Below are 14,237 nucleotides of genomic sequence, written 5' to 3' on the forward strand. Positions count from 1 at the left end.
GCTTATTTAATTTTACATTATTATTTTATATACATGATTTTATCTGTTCTTTATGTCTTTTTGTCTCTATGCTAGATTCTCTCATTTATCATGTGGCCAGATTTTAGAAATGCTTTTGGCTTTTCTAAGTTTAATTGAGTTTGGTCTTCATTTTGGTTTGTTACACTATTTATGCATATATTTGGTATTTTTTATTCATTGTGATTTTCTGCTTATTTATATGATATATATATTATATATATATATATATATATATATATATATATATATATATATATATATATATGTTTTATTCATATATTGCTTCATGCAGTTGGATTTCCATATGTCCATACTATGTAATATGTTTTATTTTTGGGGACAGGTAACTTTTATGGGGGACGGGGACGGGTGGAGACGGAAGGGATTCCTCGCGGGGATGGGTGGGGACGGAGGGGATGGATAAGATTTTGGCGGGGACGGGTGGGATTTCTGTCCCCGCGCAACTCTCTACTGTGAGGTAGACACACATTCAGGTACTTGAACTCACAATGTTGCCCATGCCTGAAAATGGCCTGCAAAGGAATTGTCAAAATGGGCACTTTGCATGCTGCAATTTTAGAAACTCTTTTAGGCCTATTAAAAGACCATTACATGCAAAATTAAATTAAAAAAAACAAAACCCCACACACTTCATAAAATTACCTCATTAAGAACACAAAATTCGGCTTCTTTCCCTTTCTGTATTGCATTTTTTGCTCAAATATATTGTGTTGTTTTGACAAATTTGCTGAGATTTGTTTTGCGATAAATTCTTCCAGAAGCATATAAAACACCAAAATATGAAACTTATGTTTAATTAATGCCATTAGCTTCCACTACCACAATCAACCAACCCGTGTCTTTTCCACACGTGTCTGCTGTTGTCACATTTGGGACAATGTTAGTAGACCTATAGTCAATTCTCCACAAGTGGCTCATAAACCTGTCCTGGAAGAAACCCCAGCCAGTCACATTTTCAGGATATCTGCAATAAATATTCATGAGAGAAATACACTGCCTCCATGGCATGCAAATTTATCTCCTGCATGCTCAGACTGAAATATAACCCACTTTACAGTGAAAGTTACAAGCCAGAATTAGCAAGGAAGAAATCTAGCATGTTGATTCACTTAGGAGTCAATTTTATCGCCATTATGGGATTAACTCCTACCGATCTATACAGAAAATGGTAAGCACAGGCACGGGACATTCATCTTACCACAGTAGCTTTTATTGTGGTTTTGTTCACAGTCACAGCACGGTGTCTTCGACTGTGAGGTGGAGTCGTGTTTGTGGCAGTGCTCTGAGGCATACTGAGTCTGTTCACTGGTGTGGGAGGAGCACTGTCAGATCGCGGTCTTGAAATACCTGGAGGGAACAAAACATCAACATCAGATTCTGCCATGCCTTACTTTACCTGGTGGGTCTGGCACCAGGCTATGGTGCTCTGATTAATGTCAGGAAATCCCCACCTGGACTACCAAATTATGGTGAAAATATATATATATTCTACATTGAAGAAAGCGATAATTGGGCCTTAATTTGTAGGGGAAAAAAAGGATGTGGAACTGTGGAGCTGGAGGACAGGCAGGAGCAAAAAGAAGAGGGTTGAATTCAGAGTACAGTAACTAGTCTCTGTTCCACTCAATACTCACTGAGCAGAACACCCCAAAAACTAAGCTCAGAAGATGATATGAAACTTTATTAAAATGCATTTGAATTGGATCTGGTCTAGAATTATTGCAGCATTTATTAAAAAAAACTACTCACATCAGCTTTTAAGTGGGGAATGAATCTGTCATTGAAATACAAGGGCCACTTACCGTACATATCTGCTTTTGTTCCAGGAATTCAGATTTGAGATACAGGTGAAGTTTCCCTGATAGCTCAGTAAGAGTTTCCCTCAGCTTGGTTTTGATGCTATCTACTGTGAATATTCGGAGCGAATAATTTTTATGAAGACGATACAATGGTCATTAATCAAACAGACTATTTCATAAGACTCACTTAAGCAGTTTCTGAAGATAGCTTTAGATTCAATATGCAGAACTGCATAATTTGATCACTAATGATTTGTGAAGTTGGAAAAAATAAAAATCTACCCCTAAAATGGAAACTCCCTATGGACAACCATGTGTTCTACTGTTTCCCGGCTTCTTTTTTGTTCTTTACCAGCCTCTCATAGCTCTTCCAGATTCTGTTGCCTAAAACAAATACTGCTGTTGACCTATTAAATAAGGCAAATGATTCCAAAGTTCAGAAGCTCTGAGATGAAAAGTCATTCTCTGCTAGCATATAGCAAAAGAAGACAAGGATAGACGAGATGGGTTTTCTGATCTTTATCTACCATTAGATTCTGTATATATTGATTTGACTATACAAATAGTCTGAACTACATCTGTAGTCACAGATTTAACAAAATCCAGCAAAGAGGCCATATCTTGTTTGCTTCTGTTTTGGCTCCTAATATAATGTTCTCTCCTGCTCTGATTGTACACACGACCAACAGCTTCAGTTGTCATTTTTAAACACCTTTCTATCGATAGGGTGTGTGACGGCCAGTCTGGAATCACTAGGAGCTTGCTCAGAAATGCCTTAATCTCTGCTGTTGTCATGGTACAGGTAAAAGGAAGCTCGTAGACCCCAGAGTTCCAGTCACGTATCTGGGTCAGTGTAGTTGCGATAGATGGTGTTTTCCTGGCTCTCAGCCTGCTCTCTTCAAGCTGCATCTTCTCATCTCCTTCACCTTTGATCTTCAATATCTTCTCCACTGCAACTCGACTATCAAAATGTGGTGATGGACTTGTCTATCTTCTCTGACAAACTAATGGTTATAGAACTCTGAACTGTAGCAGGTGTTCTCTGAGGACAGCAAGTTCACTATTCTTACAGCTGGATGACGTTATCTGGCAGAACCTAGTGCAGATGCCTGCTAGCAAGAAGTTTCTAGCAGTGCCGAATATACGGGTGAGTTCCTGACGATGCACGAGAATAGGTCCCTCAGTTCTATAAATAAAGCTTAAAGACTACAACTCCAAGGGGAGGTGGGAGGGTACATGAGAATATTTGGTCTGCTGCACTCAGAGAACATCTACTACAGATAACTAATTTCACTTTCTCCGAGGACAAGCAGGCCTTCATATTCTCACAGAACTCTTCGCAAAGCCGCGAGCAGCAGCTTCTGAACATGGTTGACCTTGAAGCATTCCAGGTCAGCCGTGGGCCACAGCTTTGCAAAGAGAAGTGCGGCTGGTAGAAGGGAGCTGGCCAGATGAGGTAAACACCTGCAGGAAGGGAGCACAAACTTCAGACAAAGGAAGGAGGGAGGGAACAAGAATTTGGGGCATAGGATGAAAAAATGGAGGGCATGAGGGAAAGATGCTGAGGTGGGGAGGGAATAGAATGAGAGCTCTGGGAAGGGGAGATTGAGTGAGAGGGAAGGAGACATGCACATGGGGAAATGAAGAAAGAGGTGAACTGTTGGGCACAGGGAGGGAGAGAGAAATATTTAACATAGTGATGGGAGAGGCGCGAGGTACAGATGTTTGGGGAAGAGAGAGAGATGAGAGGGAGAAATGTTGGATGTGGTGGTGGAGAGGGAACAGTGGGATGGATGGTGGCAATTTTATGGACTTATTGTCTGTCTTTTTCTGACTTAACTTTACCATTCCAAAATCTGAAATATGCCTGGTCTCAAGGATTTCGGATAAAGGATCTTGTACCTGTATATACTTGAGACTAATCTAATGCACTTTTGTTTCCAAGTTTGATTTTAACAAAAGAATTAAGAATTTTTATATGTCGTCTGGTGTCCTATCTGCTTTTATTTGAGAACAGAAATCCCCCCATCGGATTCTGACCTGTTCTCCAATTTGTCAAGATGAATTGATTCCATCTACAAATTCTGTGCACCATTATTCATGTGATGAATGAAAATACCATAAATTTAAACTAAAATATGGAACACACTTGCGTTTTGTGTATACCTAAATACAAGTTGAGTGACGCTGGAGAAATTAATTTTTGAATCCTGTGAGAAAAGTTTGTTCAGATTTACATGATCATGGAGAAAGATCCCTCCAACTAACACATCTACAGTTCATTCTGCTCGTCAAAGACTACCACTATCTGCATCATGCATATACCATATATACTTGAATATAAATAGAGATTTGGGGGCCAAAAAAATGGTCCAAAAATGGAGGTCTCTGTTTATATTCAGGTCAGCACTGATCCGCTCCCTCCCGAACCCGTTACAGGCCACTGCTGGGCCTGCCATGAGACCTGGGTTTTCAGCTGTGGGCCAGAACAGGAGGGATCCCTTCCGTTTCCTGTCCCAGATGACTCTAATACCTTTTACCTCCCTCCAAGGTGTGCCTTTTAAATCTCTGGTGGTCCAGCAGTGGGCCAATCAATTAGCGGCTCTGCACGGGCAGGAGCGAAGGAAGGTTGCTCCTGCTGCAGTTCACCGCTGGACCACCTGGGATTCTAAAGGTACGGAGGCGGGAGATAAAATTCTTAGAATTGGCTGGGACAGGAGGCGGGAAGGATCCCTGCTGACCCGGCCCACCAGGATTTATGGCAGGCACAGTGGAGGCCTGCAAGTCATTGGGAGGGAGGGGGGCTGGGTGCAGAGACTGGCAGGGCAGAGGAGGGAATGAATGATGGGGCTTAGATGCAGAGCCTGCCCCTCCCCCCCGGTTTATATTTGAGTTAGCCTTTTTCCTCCTTTTTTGGGGGTATGGGGAAAAATGTTACCTCGGTTTAAATTTGGTCAGTTTATATTCGAGCATATACGGTAAATTAAATAGAAAACAAGACTTTAAAGGTGACTGGTGATAGGACTATTGATTCCCCAAAAATTTCTGAGTGCCCTCAGAATTAAGAAGCAGCATTCTGTTATTGATTAAAACACTCAAGATGGAAAATGCAGTACAATCTAAAAATTAGATATATACATACATATTTTTATATACCCACACACAGCTATTAATATAATAGAAAAATGGATGCTCAAATTGAAAATATTATGTAATTGAACAGAATTGCACAGAATGCTGCAGCTTTTGTAACATTTTCTACCATTCGCCATAACCATAGTTAAAATCATTTGGATTTAAAGACATTTAACCCCATCTACCCAGATTCTTTCTACTAGAGTGCATCAAGTAACAGGTTTGAATACCATATATGGGTAATCTTTCACCCCCTTTGTTCTTAAAGACCGCAATGCCTAGAGAAGGAAAAACAAATGAATGATAGTACATTTATGTTCTAACATCATTGATGACCCCCCCTTTTTTTTTTAAAAAAGATTATAAAGTCCTTTATTGTAGTTTTTTAAAATCATGAACATTTCTTTAAGCACAGTGACTCCGTCCAGCGCTGCGTACATCTGGAAGCACTATAGAAATAGTAGTAGTAGAAAGCTTAACACACTCTACGAAAGTCTTCAATTTGGAAAATTCCAGGATGGATTATAAACTCCTGAATTACAAATGAAGAGCTAGATTGACATATTCACATTACCATAATAACAGCTGCTAACATGCATAAAAGTGTTATTAGTAAATAGGTCTCACTACACAAAACTGGACCTATAGTCATGTGAATTTTGAAGGGTTAAAATGGCGTCATATTAGAGAAAAAGTTAGCACTGATCTAACCATATCTTAGTCATTCCCACTGTTTTTTAATCTCTTGTAAGTTTAGTAACCAAATCCAATTTGCAGAACCATCTGACCCCTGTAATGATTAACATCCTACTGAAAACATATTTAGCTTCTCCAGAACTCCTCTTTCACCTCATAGCCTGGCTTAGGACCGAGGTTCATTACTCTCCGAATATGTGCAAAACTAACCCATCTAGAAACTTCCAAAACCAGCATGACACCGGGGGTCTCATGAAAAGAATAGGAAAGCTAATTTCTAGCCCCAACTAAAGTGCAGATCTTCACCAGTTTAACCATTTACCTAGGAATGCATCCACTAGACAACTGATTCCTCGCATAGCTCGGAAGAAGATCTGAGGAAGCTGTTTAAGGCAGGGGTACTGGTTCAACTCCTGGGTCATTCCACTCACATTCAGAAACTGCTCTTGAAATTTGGGGGTTGAACTTATGATTGCTGGGTTACTTAAATCCACAGGATTACTAAAAAAAAAAACAAAAGAAAAAAAGGCTTAAGTAAATGCTACTATGAATTTAACAGAAAATTATGTAAGTATACATTGTGAGAGAGAAATAACACAAAAAGTTGATCTGCTAAACTAACTGGCAAAATACTGGTGCATGCAACTAGCTGGTTGAGAGCAATAAAATTGGCTTCTCACTGCTGCATACCAGCTTCAAAATATAGCCAGTGCAATCTAACCCTACCCTCATTTACAGAGAAGCTGTTCTTTGAACCATACCTCAGCATATGAAGAAATCGAAACCAGGTCTGCGTAACACACTCATTATCCATCTCTGCAGGAATCAGACTAGCATCTTCGTCAGGAACTTTAAACGGAGGAAACGAAGGACCATAGGTGAAGCGCACCAGCCTACAGAAGAAGGGAATAGACTTAGTGGATAAGGACAGGTTGTTCACCCTCTCCAAGGTAGGGAGAATGAGAGGGCACTCTCTAAAATTGAAAGGGGATAGATTCCGTACAAACTTAAGGAAGTTCTTCTTTATAATGGAGATTAAACTCTTTTCTCTTAATGTTTTTTTTTTTAAACATTTTATTTATTCATTTTTGAATTCTTACAACAAGTGAATTAAACATAATACAAACAATTTTCATATATCACTTGTATTTACAATCAAATATTCTTGTAATATAAAATACATACCCCCCTTTTTATCAATATTCCTATTCCATATGATATACATTTCCCTCCCCATCCCCACCTGTCTACTACCCATGTGCTAAGATATCTGATCATTAGAGTAATTAGTCAATGGTTCCCATAATTTTTTTAAATTATGAAGATTCCCTTGTTGTAACGCTAACATCTTTTCCATCTTATATATGTGACAGACTGAATTCCACCAAAATGTATAATTTAATTTAGTATAATCTTTCCAGGTTTTGAGTAATTTGTTGCATGGTGACCCCTGTCAATATTAATAATAACTTGTTATTATTTGCAGAAATCGGACTCTGAGTTCTCATTGCTGTACCAAATAATATAGTGTCATATGAGAGTCCTACATGGTTCTCTAATAATTTATTAATTTGGGGCCAAATTAGTTTCCAAAAAGCATTTACACAGGGACAAAAATAAATTAAATGATCTAAAGTCCAAACTTCTAATCTACAATGCCAGCATCTATTGGATCTAGTACTATCTAACTTCTGTAAACGAGCCTGTAAACTAAGGGGATAAAAGGAATCCCATACTCTAACTGGGAATTTAAACTTTCTGCATATGCAGATGATATTTTACTGTATTTAAGAGAACCGGGGAATACCATTCCATGTTTACTTAATCTTCTAGAGAAGTTTGGAAAATTTTCTGGATATAAAATTAATTGGAGTAAATCTGAAGTTCTTCCAATTAATGTTCATTGTACCAAAGGATTATTTGATTCATATTCATTTATATGGAAAGATGAAGGTTTGAAATACTTAGGTATTATTATCAAAAATACAATTGATGACACAGTGAAAGAAAATGAAAAACTTTTATTAAGAAAGATAACAGAAATGTGTGAGCAATGGAATCCTTTACATCTCTCTTGCTGGGGAAGAGTTCAAACAATTAAAATGATGATATTGCCTGTGGTTTGTTATCAAATGAGTATGATACCAATATTTTTTCAGGGGTCATTTTATAAAAAGTTAAACAATGTTCTTACAAAATTCGTTTGGTTTGAGAAAAGACCCAGAATTGCTTTATCATCATTACAAAGAACAATTATGGAGGGAGGGGTAAATTTTCCAAATTTTTATAGGTACCATCAAGCCTATATTCTAAGACAGGGTATGTAATGGATCCTCCCAGATTTCATGGAGAATGTACCTGATTGGTTATATTTAGAATGGCAGCTCCTGTTCCCATTACATTTAGAACATGTAGTTAGTAAAAAATTGCCTAGGAAATACAAAGATAATAGAATTTTACTTGATACTTGGAAGACCTTAAGATATATTAGTAATTTATCACCAGATCCAATTGCTAAATCATTAAATCAATCCATTTGGGTAAACTCCAGGATCAAGATTGGCGGATTTAAGATAGTCTGGAAACAGTGGATAATTGCAGGTATACGGACATTGAATGATGTCATTTCAGAAGGATCACTGCTTAGTTTTTCACAATCGCAACATAAATTTGGCTTAAATAAAACACAATATTTTAAATGGATGCAATTGAAGCAGGCTATTCAGGCAGGGATCCCTGAATGGAAGGGTCTTAATACTCAATATAGCTTGCAGGTTCTCTGTTTTCAGGCGGATTTTTTGGGACACCAAGCCGCAAAATGGTATAAATAGTTATATGGACTTAGGGATATTTGGAGTATTGAGATTGGACAGACAATTTCTGCGTCTCAATGGCCACGATTTTGGTCCTGGAGATTAAGGTCTACAAAGTCAGCATCTATGAGTCAAACGTGGATGTTTTTGTTACATAAAATTTTTTTGACCCCCTACACGTTTTCTCTTAATGTTAATAGCCTCAATCACCCAGTAAAAAGAAAAAAAATGCTTGCATTCTTGAAAAAACAAAGGGTCGACATATATTATATACAAGAGACGCATCTTTCGGCTATAGAATCAAAGAAACTCGAAGAGGATTGGGTGAAACATTGTTTTATTTGCCCCTGCAGTTGGGAAAAAAGCAGGGGTTGCCATCTTAATAAATAAAAAATGTTCAGCTTCTTTTCAAATGATAGATTTTGATCCCTTAGGAAGGTGGATTAATGTAGAAATGAGTATGGGAAATAATACCTTGGCTTTATTTAATGTTTATGCCCCTAATTCGAATCAAATTTAATTTTTTAAGAACATACAACAATTATTACTCCCACTAGTTGCTTCTAATTTAGTTGTAGCTGGAGATTTTAATGCTGTAATGGATCCTTTTATGGATAAAAAACCAAGTAAAAATATAAAATCATTAGGGTTAGATAATTTAGCACAATCTTGTGATTTGAAAGATATATGGCGAATACTTCATTTTAATGATCAGGAATTTTCTTTTTGTTCACAAGTTCATAAATCATTTTCAAGAATTGATTATATTTTTATATCAAATTCACTGGTACAACAAGTGACACAAGCTTCCATTGATCCAATTATTTTATCTGATCATGGAGGGGTGTGGATTGATTTTAAACTTGAAGATAAGGATAAAAATAGATCAATATGGAGGTTTGATAATACATTGGTTGCGGATTCAATCTTCCTTGAGGAGTTTAAATTGAAGATAATTCAATATCTTGTACACTTCATGTAAAATATGAAAATGAATAAAGAATTAAAAAAAATAAATAAATTGAAGATAATTGAATTTTTTCAAATAAATACATCAGAAGAAATTAGCAAAGAAATATTATGGGATGCATTTAAAGCCATTATAAGAGGTAATATTATTTCATATTCTGCATATATTAAAAAACAACTTGAAAAACAATTTTATAATTTGTAATCTAAATTAGTAGATAAATGGGAACAAGACACTTTACAGGCTCTTTTAAAAGCAAAGGGTAAATATAATGAATTATCGTCAAAACTAGTAAGGAAAGATTTATTTTCTCAGCAAACCATGTATTATGGAAGTTCAAATAGGGCGGGAAGATTACTGGCAAACTATCTTAAAGCAAAGAAAAGAAAAACAAAAATTATAGCAATAAAGGATGAAAAAGGAAATACACACACTCAGATAGGAATTATTTTAAATCAATTTTTAAATTTTTATAAAGACCTGTATTCTTCCGAGTCTTATACTGATAAAAGTCAAGATGGTTTAGAATTTTTAAAGTTTATTGATGGCCCGAAAGTTCCTGATCACATAAAAAAAAGTTTAGAAGAGCCTATATCATTAAAAGAATTAGAAACAGCATTGAAGTCTCTTAGAGTTGGATCCGCTCCAGGTGGGGATGGTTTTACAGTGGAATTTTTTAAATCATTTCAAACTTCTCTATTACCCCATTTATTAAATTTATATCAGTCTCAACTAAGTAAAGGTTATATTTCAGGTACTATGGCAGAATCCTTGACTATTGTTTTGCCAAAGCCAATAAAGATCCTACTTTGGTTTCAAATTACAGGCCTATTTCTTTAATTAATGTGGATGGAAAATTATTAGCTAAAGCATTGGCAATGCGGTTGGGTAAGGCTCTCCCTTTTATCATTGATGTGCATCAAACTGGATTTGTTGCGAACAGACATTCATCTAATACTACCAGATTTGCTTTTCACACATTAAATTTAACAAGATATGAATGATCCAGCTTTTATGGTATCTTTGGATGCAGAGAAAGCTTTTGATAGAGTGGAATGGACATGTATCAGGCATTGGAATGGTTTAGTATAGGTTCGGGATTTATACAAATGATTCAAACTTTGTATAGCTCCCCTATGGCAAGATTATATATTAATAATAATTTATCAGAATGTTTTAATTTGCATAGGGGAGTTAGACAGGGTTGTTCACTATCTCCTTTGCTCTTTGATATTGTTTTAGAACCCTTATTATTAGCTATTCAACAAGCAAAGGGGATACAGGGTATTCCCCGTAAAGATTGGGAATATAAAGTCTCTGTATATGCAGATGATATATTATATCATTTGAGAAATCCAAGAATAACCATTCCATGTTTGTTGGAATTGATAGAAAAATTTGGAAAATTCTCAGGATATAAGATAAATTGGAGTAAATCTGAAATTTTTCCACTTAATGTACATTGTACAAGGAGTTTGTTTGATACATTCTCATTTGTATGGAAGGAAGATGGACTAAAATATTTAGGTATTTGGATTAAAAACACACTAGAAGATACGGTGAAAGAGAATGAAAAATTTATATTAAAAAATGTAACAGAAATGTGTGAGCAGTGGAATCCTTTGCATTTATCTTGGTGGGGGAGAGTTCAAACTGTTAAAATGATGATATTGCCTGTAGTTTGTTATCCAATGGGAATGATACCAGTTTCTTTTCAGGGGTCTTTTTATAAAAAATTGAATTCTATTCTTACAAAATTTGATTGGCTAGGTAAAACTCCTAGGATTGCTCTAGTATCTTTACAAAAACCAATTAAGGAGGGCGGGGTAAATTTTCCAAACTTTTACAGGTACCATCAAGCCTATATTTTACGCCAAGGTATGTATTGGATCCTCCCTGAGCTCATTGGTTGTATCTGGAATGGCGACTCATGTTTCCTTTACATTTTTGTCATGTCCTTTGTATCAAGATGCCTAGACTGTATAAAGATAACAGAATTTTAATGGACACATGGAAGATATTACGATTTGTCAGCAACCTAACAAATATTCCTATTAGTAAATCAACAAATCAAACCATTTGGCTAAACCCCAAGATTCAAATTGGCGGATTTAAGATCATCTGGAAGCATTGGATGATTGCAGGTATAAGGACTTTAAATGATGTTATTTTAAATGGTAAACTGCTTGATTTTTCACAGTTGCAGCTTAAATATGGTCTTAATAAATCACAAAGTTTTAGGTGGCTGCAACTGAAGCAGGCCATTCAGGTAGGGTTCCCTGAATGGAAAAATCTAAATTCGCAATATAGTCTGGAATTTCTATGCTTTCAGGCGGACTTTCTGGGACTACCAGGCTGCATAGTGGTATAAAATTATAAGCAAATATGTTAAAAAGAAACCCAAAAATGGTCTTAGAGATATTTGGAGCATTGAGATTAAGCATCAAATTTCAGCATCTCAATGGCCACAAATTTGGTCTTGGAGGATGAGATGTACAGTGTGGGCATCTATGAGACAAACTTGTTTTTTTCTTCTGCATAGAGCGTTTTGGACCCCAGTTAGAATACAAAAGTTAAATAGTTCAAAGTCTAATAGATGTTGGCACTGTAATCTTGAAGTAGGGACTTTAGATCATCTTTTGTTTTATTGTCCTTTTATCTTAGCTTTTGGAACTCAATTTGGGATCAAGTAAATTGTTTATTGGAAAAGCATGTGGCATTATCTTATGATACAATACTATTTGGTATGTCAATGAGGAAAAAGAGCCAAATATCATCACATAACAATAAACTTTTATTGATAATGACAGGAGTCGCCATTCAGCATATCACAAGTAATTGGAAAAATTACAGTAGACTCAATTACAATTTCTGGTGGAACTCATGTCACATATATAAAATGGAAAGAGCAATAGCTATACAACAAGGAAGCTATAAAAAATTTAATAAAATTTGGGAGCCATTAACTTCTTATTGTAATGAGTAAACACCATTTTCTATTGTAATATACACCATCTAATGATTGGGGGGAGGGGGAGGTATATTTTACATTTTTCTTATTGGGGAAATAATAGAGGAATGGTGGGAGGGGAGGGTGGTAATTTTATGTATTGTAAGATAAATCAGAAAGATTGTCAAGTGATGTGTTTAATTGTATTGTTTTATTGTTTGTGCACTTGATGTAAGATTGAAAACGAATAAAGAATTTGGAAAAAAAAAAAAAAAAAAAGGAAGTTCTTCTTCACCCAGAGAGTGGTAGGAAACTGGAACACTCTTCCGGAGTCTGTCATAGGGGAAAACACCCTCCAGGGATTCAAGACAAAGTTAGACAAGTTCCTGCTGAACCAGAACATACAGAGGTAGGGCTAGTCTCAGTGTGCTGGTCTTTGACCAGAGGGCCGTGTACAGCAGACTGCTGGGCACGATGGACCACTGGTCTGACCTAGCAGCGGCAATTCTTATGTCCTTAAGAGTCAGGAAGCTTTAAATATGATTTTTTTTTTTAAATTGACAAAGGTCAGAGCTGAGTTTCTGCAGAACATTATCCATTAAAATCTGTCAGCCATGCCCATGTCCCCTCCCAAACATGGAAAAAAATGATGTCAGAAAGGATAGCAGAAGAGAGAATACTTTGAAAAAACCCAGAAACAAATTCTTAATCTCTTCTTTGTTGACAAGGTAAAGTGGTAAGGACTTGGTACAGAGAAAAATACCTGAAGTGTTTCTTTTTTTTCCCCCCCAATTCTTTATTCATTTTTCATCTTCCATCAAGTATACAATATTACATCAATTGAATCATACACATCACTTGACATTCTTTCTATTATCATCTTACATATATAAATTATCTCCCTCCCCACCCACCCTTTTCACAGATATTATAATCAAGAATTAACATACATGTGCTATATTCATAGATACTGATTAAATATATATTATAACTATATACCACCCCCTTCCCTAATTATAATTATACTTTCAATGGGGTCTAATCATTACAATAAGTTGTCAATGGCCCCCAAATCTTCTTAAAGTTATTATAATTCCCCTTTTGTATAGCTATTGTTCTTTCCATTTTGTATATATGGCATAATGAATTCCACCAGAAGGTGTAATTAAGTCTAGTGTAATTTTTCCAATTTCTGGTGATATGTTGAATGGCAACTCCTGTCATCTATATATATATATAAAATCGGAGGTATGTATGTGTGTATGTATGTGTGTGTGTATGTGCCGTGATCACGCAAAAACGGCTTGACCAATTTGAACGAAACTTGGTATGCAGATCCCTCACTACCTGGGGTGATATGTTCTGGGGGTCTCGTGGCCCACCTGCACACATGGGCGGAGCTAGAAACAGAAAATCAGATTTCACCCATTCATGTCAATGGAAAATATGTAAAAAGCTGCCATTCTCACAGTAATTCAAAAACGGCTTGACCGATTTGAACAAAACTTGGTATGCAGATCCCTCACTACCTGGGGTGATATGTTCTGGGGGTCTCTTGGCCCACAACTCTATGTTGCTTGCTCAAGGGTGGGTTCACCCAACAATTTATATGTTCTTGCTCCTGGAGGTGAAACTAAAAATGTTGTTTATAATCACGTTTTGCGTTAGTTGTATTGTATTCATTTTGTCAAATATTTCACATTATAATTTGAATATTGTACTTTTTATTAAGCTGTAAAAAAATAATTTCATTCACCACTATAAAGTATCTTTATTTGAATCCATTTACAGTGTTATTGCTATAATTAAATACCCGTGCAACGCCGGGACAT

General features: G+C 36.3%; 1 protein-coding gene across 5 annotated transcripts in view; it reads right to left on the reverse strand.

Moving 5' to 3' along the window:
* The window catches only part of RALGAPB (Ral GTPase activating protein non-catalytic subunit beta), a 173,317-nt gene that overhangs the window by 143,788 nt on the left and 15,292 nt on the right, over window positions 1-14,237 (reverse strand). For all 5 annotated transcript variants that reach the window (XM_033962658.1, XM_033962656.1, XM_033962654.1 and 2 more), the window contains exons 5-7: window positions 6,434-6,565; window positions 5,995-6,173; window positions 1,241-1,389 (exon numbers count right to left, since the gene is read on the reverse strand). In XM_033962658.1, the coding sequence (XP_033818549.1) occupies window positions 1,241-1,389; window positions 5,995-6,173; window positions 6,434-6,565 (460 nt within the window). The remainder of the gene's footprint in view (window positions 1-1,240; window positions 1,390-5,994; window positions 6,174-6,433; window positions 6,566-14,237) is intronic.

The sequence above is a fragment of the Geotrypetes seraphini genome, chromosome 11 (genome assembly GCF_902459505.1).
Source record: "Geotrypetes seraphini chromosome 11, aGeoSer1.1, whole genome shotgun sequence".
Classification (NCBI taxonomy): domain Eukaryota; kingdom Metazoa; phylum Chordata; class Amphibia; order Gymnophiona; family Dermophiidae; genus Geotrypetes; species Geotrypetes seraphini.